We start from the raw sequence: 13,064 nt of genomic DNA on the forward strand, positions 1-13,064 counted from the left end.
GTTTGAATACAACAGGACAAATGCAACATTCAATGGCGCTTTTGACAGATTGGTGCTCAAGAATTATAAAAAACCTCATACAACTAAGACAACTACGGTACACTTCCGAAGGTTTTTCCATAGACAAACTTCCAAATAAAAGAGAGAAAACTGTATTCTAGAAGTGAATTTGCTCTAATGAAAATCAAAGGAATCTGATTTTATCCTTTTGTTTAGCTGGGAAGAATCAAAGAGTATCCCTTGTATACTGCGGGAGCCCAGGATGCTCCAGGCAACAGCACATACAAAGAAAGAAATACTGTGACCTGGTGGCACAGGTCTTTTGATGTTTAAGAGGACTGTCATTCCAGAATTCATTTTTATCCTTTCGCATGGCACCTCTTTAGTTACAACACAATATATTTTCTTTTGTTCCCTAATAATGTCAAATTGTTTACTGGCAAAACCTACTTTTGTTTTAAATACCTTCAAATCAATCTGCAGTGGAAGCAAAATCACATGCTAAGTCCAACGAGAAAATAAGCTACGAAAACTACAAATCAAAAATGAAGGGGGAAAATAGTCCCTTTTTGTCTTAGCTCTGAACACCTCAGGGTCTTTTCATGGCAGTAGGATGTTATAATTTCCTGTCAATATTTCATGTGAATAGATATACAAGAAGTTTTTAATTTTTATCCAGTGTTAATTTAGATAGTATACTACTGTACGGAGACAGTGAAAGTGGCAATGAAAACATAATTCTTTAATGCTAGGAGTCTGTTTCCAAAAAGAATATGAGTAAGGATACCACTACCAGGACTCATGTACTGTTTGATGTTGCAGACATCATCAATGAACTTCCAGTCTTCAGTTAAAGATTTTTTTAATCCCATACATAAAAAAGCATGCATAAAGGACTATGAAACAAGAAAGCATCTGAAATGTATTAAAGTTAATGTGTAAAAAAGTTAAAATCTACCATGTGTGTTATCTATGTACATAGACATACGGATGTGCACATACACACATGCATATATTTGTTGTGGTCTAAGCAAATATATATAGCTATATGTGCATACACATGTGCATGAAAAATGTGAAATCAGAAAAAAGGTATATTTCAAATTTTAGGTGGCCACCAACTCTTTACCGTAGGAAGTTTTCTTTAATTCGTTGCTGCATGTGGAAGGGGAACGCTGAATCAAATCTTTGCAAAGCAACAGTATACTATTTAAGTACTGAGCTGATTAAACCCTGTTTTCTGTGTAGAAATTTAACAGAAAAAACCTACTCCTAATAAAAACCAAATTCGTTGTTTTAATTTTTCCAAAAAATGCACAAAATTGCGCACATGAACTAACAATCATGGACACAGATTCATCTTTAAGACTGCTGCTTAAATCTGCTATGATTTTGCACTTCTAATTCAGTGCATGCTATTACTGCATTAAGTGTTCTCCAAATTTTTACATTGGGGGGGGGGGGGGGGGGGGGGGGAACTACTCTGCAGTGGGTTATGCAGTTTGAAATTTGATCAGACTGCATTACTGAACCAGTATCATGTATCCGCCTCTATACAGGTTCATAAAATGTAGATAAAAGCAGGTTTTATCTCACGTCAAGAAGTTAAATGCCTACTGATAGTTTATCAAAATATCCCTAAAAATCATTGCAGTAGAAACACACAGATGAGACATATATCCTTCATTGCTGCTGCTAACAATACAGAAATGCAACAACAGACCTTGTTTGTCATTGGCTGTTGAAGCACTTCACAAAAAACCTCACATCTCTGCAGCACAATATTAATGGTGTCCATCTATGATTGCAATGAAGGGACGTGCATTTTATTTCCACTACCAAAAGGATCAAGGTAACAAATAAGCAGTATATTCTCTGCTTTCCTCATTACATTCTTTATCAGAAGCTTTCACTGTGCAGCAGTACACTTATACCACTAAAAAAAAATAAAAATGGACACAAAAAAATAACTGGAACCAATGAAAAATTTAACTATTTTCCCCAATGCAGTGACTTTTAATGGAATCCTGACATCTTAAGCAGAAACAAAATTCATTTATTAATGAAATTATTTTATTACAACTTAAATGTGAAAATATTATTCTTTCTTTTATACTTTTCCTCAAAATTTCTACCTCAATATTTACATATTTATTCTCTCCCTTTCATCATCTCTTTTTCCTCTCCAAGTAGTTGAGGTTGACTTACTACAGTCCTAACTTTCTCCCCTCCAACCTTCCTTTTTTTCTAGCAGGAATTGAACAATAAGTATACACCACTAAAAATGTGCCAGTAATATTTCATAGCTTTCCTTGATTTAGCTTTCTCAAATTTCTCCTTAGATTTTTTTCAACTTCATTAGTCTTCATGATTCCAAAGCTGAACACTCATACAAATATTTAACAAATAACACTCCTAGCCATAGTCTCATATAGTTGTTCCAAATAAAGAAAAACACAAAAGAGAAAAAAAATAAAATGAACAAAAGAAATCCGCTCTCTTTCAGCTCATGACTATTCATTAGATTCTTTAATTATTTTCAGATGTAGGATGAACAGAAGTTCTATGTAAATAATTCATGAAAAGGTAACCATATGTTATAGAAGTCATCTGCTGCATTTTCCAGTCTGTATGGTGTCCTTTCATAGTCAAAATGACACTATCTAGTTACGATATTAAACACAAGTTATTCTTAAATCTATATTGCTCCAAAAGCAAAATGCTAACAGTGCTACCTGATTCTACAGTATCCTACCAAAAGATGCCTGTATTCACAGTTAACTATTCAACTTAGAACTTGATTCCTAACAAGGACAGAAAAAACAAGGAAAAATAGCATCTGCCATATAATGGATTAAAATGTAACTCATACAATAGTGTTATGAGTGTATATCCCATTATTAATTCCTATTTTCCATACCTACCCTTATGCTGTAACAATCTTAAATAAATAAAAAACAACAGAGAGAAATTGAAGTGGGGGAGCTCACTTGATCTTCATACCACCAGAAAGTTTGCTTGTTCTTCCTTATGCCAACCAATGCTTTCCAGGATTCCCTGAGATTAAGCAATTAAAGAACTGTTTCTCAGAAAAAGAAGTATGAAGCTGCAAGCAGGCATCTGCAAATCCATTCCCAAAATGAATGAGAATTTTTGAACACTTCTTTCTATCAATAATAGATATGAAATAAAACACAGTTTTAAAGACAGGTACAAGGAAAACAGTCTTAGAACACTGTCTGTTTAAATATGCTTATCTACTATTTATGTGCTGGATAAAAGGGGCAGGTCTTTTTTGCAGGAGGAGGAAAAGAAAATGAACACTTTAAAGCTCTTTTTTAAGACAATGAAGTAAAAGAGTTCTACAGAGAAGCAGACCAGAAATATGAGCAGCAGACTTCATCCTGCAGGTAGGGAATATGTACTTACTCCTCTAACACTAGTTGGTCTTGCTCCTGAATTCTCACCTGACCCATAGATTAAGGAAGGGTCAAACAGTATAATCTATTATAAACACCATGTTCCCTGTTGCCCTCTTTGGACTTGCCTCGGACTGACGTGATTAATTTGGTGTCTTCAGCAAAGTTTGCCATCTTAATTGAACCACCTGACAGAATTCCTTAGTATTTGAACATGTGGTGGAAATAAACTGTGACTTAATGTAATGTATCAGTAAATCTTGCAACTCTAGCACCTCACTGTCAGTAGCAGCAAAGGAACCATCTCCCACCAGCAACCAGCGAAGCAGGTCACACCACTGACAAAACTTATTTAGGACATGCACCATTTCATTCCAATCAAGCTGCTCCTTACAGCTATACTGAAGCACATTTCCCCTCTCATCCACTAAAAACAAAGCTGCGCTATTCTTTCCACTTCTTACAATACCCTACAACCCTTCGTATGCCTTCTGCTGGTTCCTTCTGCTGCACAGGTGTAGCGCAAGCGTTTCCAGCAGCTGCATTTTTGTAGACAAGGGAGCCAAATATACTCTCTGGCACATGTGCAACAGGTTTGCCATCTCTGAAACAAGGAACACAGAAGCCCCTTGCCCTGCGAGGGGGCAATACTTCGATGCAGTTTTTCACAAAAACACATCTCTACTTCAGAAATGAGACAGCATTGCCAAAAAAGAAAAGCTGTAGGTTCATAATAAATCCAGCACCTCTCCCAGTACAGCCTGTATTGCAGTAATGGGTCTGCTAGATTTAGAGATTAACTGCCCATTTTGCTCTAATGAGGATATGACAGCTCTCAGGATAACTACAGTGAACACTGACAATATAATCCGACAATCTTGCCACAGGTCTAACATCACTTTAACCATCAGCTTCTCTAAATAAATCTCCTTTCCCCTTTTGACTAGTGATTCTCTGCACCACGACAGACTGGATTTTCTATGGGACCTGTAACACAGTGCTGTAAAGCAGCACTGTCCAATACATTGATACTTTGCCTACTCCTTCCTCTCTTCTTAGCAGCTATATTTTGAAACCATGGAAAGCAGCAGCCCAGCCCTCTAGGTCAGGGAGCAGAAAATCCAAAGTATCTTCTTACCCTCTATTTTCCCTACTAATTCCAAATCAAAACCAACTATCTGCTAAAATGAGCTTTTTTCTTCTCTTCATTGAAGAGCGTGATTCTGATGGAACTGGGGGTTAGGTTTATTTCTATTTCCCTCCTCAGCAAGGCCTATACAAGGTTCTCTGAGTGAGTTAGCCTCTGTCTCTGGATGTGTGCATGGCTACGTGAGATCTGCTGGAAATGATACCTACTAGCATCTACTCCTGACACAGCAATATTTCATTACACTCACATATATCAACGCTGCCAGATCAGGTGTATTAAATAATGAACAGCTGTTGCTATGATCAACTTTTCTGACAAGCTCCTTCCTAAGTGTGGTCAGCAGACTCCTAAGAGCAGAACATAATCTCAAAGGGCACTGCATGCTTCTTCCTGCTACCCGGTCCCTAAGGAACAACAATTCTCTTGAACTTGAGGAATTCAAGTAAGAAGCCATGATAGATGACAAGATTCCTCACCAACAATGTGGGTGAGGGGGAATAAAAAGAGGGAATAAAATCCAGCCTCACCATCTTAAAACTATACTGACTTTACAATTACAAAAACTTTGTGTGACTACAGCAACCAGATAATATACTGAACACAGTTAAGAAGTTTATCTCTTCTACAGTAAAAACTGTTTTCAATGGCTTTAGAACTCATTTTTATCTCAAGAAAAAAGGTTATCCTATTGTAACACTAATTGCCTACACAATAACTATTCTTACCTGGATTGAATAAGAAATTTCCCAAACTAGCTTCCAGTTCCCCAGAGGATGAATGAGATCATAAAGATGACCTCCCTCTTCTTTCCAGGCTTAAATATCGAGCTGTGCTAACACAAGAATCGAGCATTTCAAACCAGCGGAATGGGCAGAGGAAAAGAAACATCACATTTCTTTACTCACTGTACCTTTCCCTGTCTATTCCAAGCACAGCTATCATTTCAGGCTATCTTTGTAGAAACACCATTGAGAACAAGGAAGCTGAGTAATAAAGATCCAGAAGCTTTAGCCAACTTCAGGCGTGGCTACAGAGGCAAATTAATGAAAAGGTGAAGCATGGATTTACAGCACCCCTGTACAAACATCCAATACAGATGCTTTTTTGTGGATTAAGTAGGAAAACTCCTTCCTCAAAATGGAGTAAGCTACCTCACAGAAACACATTTTCAACTTGTAGTGAAAGCATTCCTACTGGGAATTCACACAAAAGTACTAATGAGCTGTAAAGGTACACTGTAATTTAGAGCTTATTAATTTCTTCAGACAAACAAGCCCACAGGTATTAGCCATAGTCATCATACCACCTACCTCAGGTAGTCTTCTATCAATAAACCAGAATCAGCAACTTTCAACTATTTGAATAATAAATATATTTTCCTTCCCATCTTTCTCACTCAGACCAGCTCCTTAACAAGATTTCTCTCCCTTAATTTTATGAAAAAACTAACTAGAAGATGGCAAGCAGAAAGGACAAAGACATACGATAATTCACTGACACAGTTCAAAGTGGCTACATAAAACAGAAAAGCTTCACCACTGAAGGCTGATCCCTTTTCCAAGGTACAACTTGAGTAAAATGATCTTTTTAAAGAAAAAAAAGTGCCAGCGTCCTTATATATTCTTTGCTTGCAGTATCTATAAATCACATTCACTGGAGAAACTTTTTTGCAAAGAGTTTATAAACTTTGCATAATCTCATCACTACTGATACAGTCATCCAAACTCCCTATTACTGAAATTATCCTCATGTCCCTCGTTACACAAGAATAATCAAGGTTATATGCTACTGGAAATAAAGTGTTTAGATGGCAATAATGTGTGTATACATTAGTCTTAATTTAATAACAACATTTTATTACAAAGAAAAATACAATCGGGTGAAGGTACAAAAGTTAAGAAAAATTTATTAGTGTTAATTAATGCTTGAAGGTAGAATTATGCTTCTTTCAATTGGACCCATTAAAGAGGCTTTAATATAGATTTGCACAGCAAGCTGAAGATTTTCAAGTGCAGATAATGAGGCAAGCTAGTACTATTTTAACCCCTCTGGAGTATAATCAGTTGATAAGGTTCTGAAACATTACAAGGTCTAGGACAAAAAGATTAGCTTTAGTTCTTTCAGATCAAAATTGTAACCCAATTAATTAACAATGTTATAGAAGACAGAAAAGGTTTACTGCTACTTTTACACATCTTTAATTTCATCTTCTAAGGAAAACAGGTGAAGATATTTTAATTTATCCATTTCATGAATGGCAGAAGACTGAGTTCCCTTTTCCCACATTATAGTGTAAACTAATTTTTTTAATTCAAAAATTTTAATGCATTCTTCCAAAAGCCTCACCTTATTTTAAAAGAAAAAAAACAACCACCAGTGATCTATTTTAGACATACATATATATTATAAATTAAATACATCAGGTGGGAAATATTTCCACAGAAAAGGGAGAATGAAAAAAGGTACCTGCAGCAGTCAGCCTTCAGAAGAAGAGTAACTAACATTCTAGGAATTCTTTTCCTTGAAACAAACAGAGAAACTATGTATATATGGCAAGGATACATCAGTACTGAAAAATAGTTTTGAGACACTTTGTAAAACAAAAGTGACAGTAATAAGATCAGTATAGCAATCTAGCCACCAGCCCCAAAGGAGTAAGATATTTACCACACAGCATTTAGAATAAATATGTATATGTCAGATGAGGCACAGCAGTAACTATCAAGACCAAAAGTTACCAATCAACCAATACAAAGACAAGAATTTAAAAAAAAAGAAAGAACAAAGGGAAAAATACAATTAAAAACTTCAATACAATATAATTTGTATTGAATTTATGTGCGATAATAGATAAAAAAACCTTAAGTAGTTTAATAAATAACATATTTATTTGAACCTTTGAATTTTAAGTGATCCACATTATTTCCTACTTAAAATATTTAACACAATATGCAGTTATGCAATAAACTCATGTCAAGAAAAAAGTCTTATACGTTTATCTAAAACGGAAGATTATACCATTGTAATTTGGGAAACAGACTGAAGTCACACTGAAGTACATAAAAGTTCACTGCACATACTCTGTTCCAAAGACATCAGACAGCAGAAGTTTTGCAAACCTGTGATTTACACTGATTTTTACCCTTAAAGCCACAGGTCCTGTTCTCATGAATATTTGAGCACTTTTTTTCCCCATTTAGGATATACAAAAGTGAATAAAGATCATATTATTTCTCAGTCATAAATTTCTAAATTAATTATTTTAGTTGATTTTCAGTAATATCCATTAAAATGGAAACCCTTCAAACAGTCGAAATCTTTCATTATGAATAAAGCTAACTCAGCTCTCATTATTAAATAACTACATGCATCTCACCTAGGGTGAGGAGAATATGCTTTCTTATTTACAGTAATTTTAAAAGGGCTCTTAAGCATGTCAAGACAAAGTCTAAGCAGAATACAAGAGAATAAGGATTATCTCATGTTCTCCTTCTAAGGTTTTGTTGTTTCTGGCAGCAGTATCAGCTTACATATATGTCAAAGTATGAGATACATCATTTATTTGTCTTTTTTCCCTTACTCAGCATACATGCATACAATCAGTTGTTTGGTGGCCACCCAGAAATTCCTACTAAATAAATACTCTGTAACAAATGATATTGTTGCAACTGATATCTCTGTATGATGTGTGAAGGGGAAGGGAAAAACAACAGAAGAGACAACTGGATAATCTCACCTTTCTAGACATAACAAATTGGTAGACTGCAATACACAGCCCTGAAGTCTTGCTGTCTATACTTTACACAAAAAAACATTCATTGTCATTACTGTCAAAACTCACAGTTTCATAAGCAACCTATTCAGATCTTAATTACAGAAATAATATCTTTTTCTCCTTAGATCAACAAAGAAAGGACAAATCCAGAAAAACAACATAAATGACAACGCTCCTTACTACATTGCTGTCTATGCCAACTCCAGTCTCTGACTACCAAACCACCAAAACCACTCCAAAAACTCAGAAAATGATTCCCTACTTGTTTCAATCCTGTGGCATCCCAGCCAGTGAATGAGGCAAGAAGGTCAGAGTGACACCACCTTCATACACAGCTTTTATATGCAGGACTGGCCGTTGGCACCATCTGGTGCCCTTCACACACACACACCCCCACCCCTGAGTCAATGATACTCTAAGGGAAGCTATTTGAAGGAGTTGTATTACAACACACACTAAAGTTGTGATAATCATCAGAAAAGCAACTTCTGTCCTCCTCCTCCCATCTTGATGCCAAGCGTTCATGCCTTTCACAGCTGCCACTTTTCCTTGATTCTAGTTACATTTTCAGCCTCTCTCCAGTTCCAGATGGTAACTGTATCACACTACCAATTTCAGATTTCTGATCAATTTCAATTTCAGCTTCTGAAATTGATCTGACACCACAGAGAACAAACTCATGGAGATGCACACTACAGGTTCAGAAGCTGTCACAGCAGGCAGCCCTTCTTAAAAGCACATTACTGCACACCAAGTCTTACAAACTTCTTACACAGTTATTTTCTCTTTCAGCTAAGGATAAGGTAGAAATGCAGGAATAATCACGCATTGCTGGTTTATAAGAATTGTCGTGCATGCATGCACCAGACACGTTACAAATCGCATCTACAACCATCAGGTCATGACAACACACAGAAACTCCAAACACTGCTCTAACACAAAATAAAAGGATGAATAACCTCATTTCAGTGGGGTTTCTCATCAGGCAGCAGGTGTACCACGTTTATTTTGATTAAACCAAAAGTAAGTAACCTCTGGAAAACTGAGTTTACACCACAGGCTACACAACTTACCTCAATTCAAGCCAGACCCTAGTGAAGGCCATCAGAAATGTGAGGAAATTCACTAATGATCTGGATGATGGGGCAGAGCACACCCTCAGCAAGTTCCCTGATGGCACAAAACTGGGAGGAGTGGCTGATACACCAGAGGGTCGTGCTGCTGTTTAGCAGCTGGACAGGCTGGAGAAATGGGCTGAAAGGAACCTCATGAAACTCAATAATGGGAAATGAAAAGTCCTGCACCCCAAGAGGAACGACCCCATACGACCTTGTATGCTGGGGTCTATGCACCAATACATACTAGGGGCTGCCCAGCTGGAAAACAGCTTGGCAGAAGACGACCTGGGGGTTCTGGCAGACAACAGGTTGATCATAAGCCAGCAAAGTACCACTGTGACAAAGATAGCAAATGGTATCCCTGTGTTGCATTAGGCAAAGTATTGCCAGCAGGTTGAAAGAGGAGAAGCTTCCTCTCTACTCAGCACTAGTGAGGCCATAGCTGGAGTTGTGTGTCCAGTTCTGCGCTCCATAGTACAGGAGAGATATGGAGCTACTGGAATGAGTCCAGCAAAGGGCCAGGAAGATGATTTAGATGCTGAAGCTTCTCTCCTATAAGGAAAGGCTGAGAGAGCTGGGACTTTTCATCTAGGAGAAGAAAAGGCTCAGGGGGAATCTCATCAATGTATATAAATACACAAAGGGAGGATGCAAAGAAGAAAGAGCCGGGCTCTTCTCAGTGGTGCCCAGCAACAGGACCAGAAGCAATGGGCACAAACTGAAACACAGGAGGTTCCCTCTGAACATCAGGAAACACTTTTCCACTCTGAGGGTGACTGAGCACTGCCACGGGTTGCCCAGGGAGATTGTGGAGTCTTGCTCCTTGGAGCTGTCTGGATATGGTCCTTGGCAGCTGGCTCTAGGTCTCCCTGCTTGAGCAGATGACCTCCAACCTCAACCATTCTGTGATTCTACAAAAATCTATGTGTCAGTCAGCCTTTTAATCCCAGGAACTGAGGGATTTAGACATCTGAAAGCACACCCTCGATCTCTGTCTGTGTTTTTGCTATCAGCTTTATTATCTGTGAAGTAGTTCTAACTCTTTTTCTCTCCTTCCATATCACACTTGGTCTGATCATGACTTTTTTGTTATTAATACTCTTAATAATAGGAAAAGCACATTCTGTTCTCCTCAGTCTTGAGAAGGTAGTCATTTGAGGTTTATGGAGAAAAGGAAGGTGCAATGTTTATTGTTCTCTTGTGTTTATTTAGTATTTGTTAGCATTGGATTTCATAAGTAGTGCATTTCAAATACTATGAAGGGTTCAAAAGCCTTGATTACTTTTCAAATAATTGTTTTCATTTTTAGAAAATGTGCTTATATTTCCTCAGTTTCACCAATGGCTTTGTGCAATACATGGGTTTCATTTAGATTTTTTTTACTGATACACAGCAATCGTTTTGAGTAACCAGTTCAACAGATGTAAGACTTAAGTATGACATTTTGGACTTGTCAGTATTGTTCTATGGTTTATGCTAACTGTTAACTCAACAAATATTGTTATAGGTTAGTAACACTAAAATACTTATCTGTACTGTTTTTACTACACGTTTAGTCCTCATTACTCTAGAAATGTTTTATTTTTTTATTTATCAGAATGGCAAATCCTTCCAAAACATGGGCATGTTGCAGATCTAGAAAGTTCTACGTTTACATTAAAACCCAAGTTTAGGTTAGTCCGTTAGGCAAAATAAGGCAATGAGTTGATAAAACTTTTCAGAAGTTGTTTCACCTAAAAACATGGGAACTTTTTAGGTTAAAGGTCTACTGTTTCAACAACTCAGAACAGTTTAATTAATACTTTATCAGAATGTTATAATTTTTTAATCACCTGCAACTTTCACCTTAAGACACAACAGCAAACTATTTTCACATCTTAGGAAATATAAATTTGATGTCAGTGATAGAAGTTTTCTTAACTGCTCTATTTAAACATAATACGAACCTGTTCTAGGGTTTCTATTTTGCTGTCTTTGGCTTGCAAAATCTCTAAAACCCTTCTGTCCTTGACTTCAGCTTTCTGCTTTTCTCTGGAAACAAACAAAAAAAAAATAGACACTTTATTAGTCATAATTTGCAGTTAATCATTTGAATTTTTCATGTCCTGATAATGAATGTCATTTTAAAGCATAGAAAATTAAATTATCTGAAGCTGACAGGCCTTGCAGAATTAATCAGGGAGCATATGGCAAGTGACAGCAAATTACATCTGTAAACAGCTAACACAACTTTGTTCAAAAAGAAACAGAAGCAAGAGGTCTTAAAACACATTTTTAAACAGCTGAAATTATCTGTCTCATTCTTTCCCATACACAGAAAGTGTACTTGTCCGCAGACTGAGCAAAACACTCTTTTCCCTTCTTGACAATGCTCGGGTTTGTGAAGTCCTGCTGTCAGCTACATGGCATTCCTCTGTCTGAAACACATTTTTAAACAGCATGGATAACTACCCTACGATCTTTCACAGGGACAGAACCTGTAACTTCTACCAGGGGTAAAAAACAAGACGACTCAGAAGCTTGGTCAACAGGGACAAGCAGAGCCTCTCTATGTGGTTAATAAGTACAGGGCTATAATCATCTCTGCAACACTTTGTAGAAAACCAGCTTTGTTTAAAAAACCACCTCATCTCATTGCTATCCTGTTTCTTGACTGAGTTTTAAATGTTGATGCCCTTACTGGCTTCTGTTTTAGGCAGAAAGAAAACAAATGTTGTGAGAGTAAGGATACACAGCGATTCCTCAGCACGAGACTGACTTCCTATCATATATATCTGCGATAAAAGGTCTGAGAAATGCATATTGCCTAAAAATGGCCAAATACTTTAGGCACCCCCAGTACCACAGGTGACAGAGAGGCAGAAACTCATTCAGATTATCCCTGCTCTCACAATACAGTAAACTTCCATATTGGCTGGATATAAGCTACCTCTAGAAGCCAGAGAATCCTTCTTGCACAACTTTTGCTCTACCAAAATGGGAATGTTCTGAAGTAGAAGGGAATGGAAAAGTGGTATCCATGAGTCTGTAAATGGGATCAGAAGTGGATGAGAATATACATAATTATATGCATAAAAGGCTTAATCTGCTGAAGCATTTTGTAACAGAGACCAATAAGGGCAGCATATATATGGACAATTATTTTTCTCCACTATTATGTATTACTGCATATTCTGCTGTTATTGGTGATTTTAAAGGCTAAACCACATTGTCCCCACAGGCCACCAAATATCATGGTTTTCTTAAATAAACTTCTATGACTGCTAAAATATCTAGTCTGATCTTGAGTAAATGAAGAATTAAATAAAAATGGTATGGAATTTGAAGCAAGGCTTTTGGAAACTGACATCATAACTGGCATCATAACTGTAAGTAGCACTCTCCTACTGCAAATACAGCAGCACTGATCTGTTGTACCCCTGAAAGAAAACTAAGAAAAACCTAGCTGAAAAGATATGTATTTAAATTACGTATAGCTAGGAGAAACAAAACTATATGGAATCTTAAGCAGTTGTATGGCACTAAAAAAATCTACTTCCATAAAGAAAATAATTCAGGAGCTGTAACGAGCACAGAAAAGTGAAACCATGAATATTCAACGA

At 36.9% G+C, this 13,064-nt stretch overlaps 1 protein-coding gene across 1 annotated transcript in view; it reads right to left on the reverse strand.

The window, feature by feature from the left end:
- Positions 1-13,064, reverse strand: part of CNTLN (centlein) — a 203,219-nt gene that overhangs the window by 161,583 nt on the left and 28,572 nt on the right. The window contains exon 3 of the mRNA XM_082497720.1: positions 11,409-11,493. Within this exon, the coding sequence (XP_082353846.1) occupies positions 11,409-11,493 (85 nt within the window). The remainder of the gene's footprint in view (positions 1-11,408; positions 11,494-13,064) is intronic.

Source organism: Vanellus vanellus (genome assembly GCF_965231255.1).
Source record: "Vanellus vanellus genome assembly, chromosome: Z".
Classification (NCBI taxonomy): Eukaryota; Metazoa; Chordata; class Aves; order Charadriiformes; family Charadriidae; genus Vanellus; species Vanellus vanellus.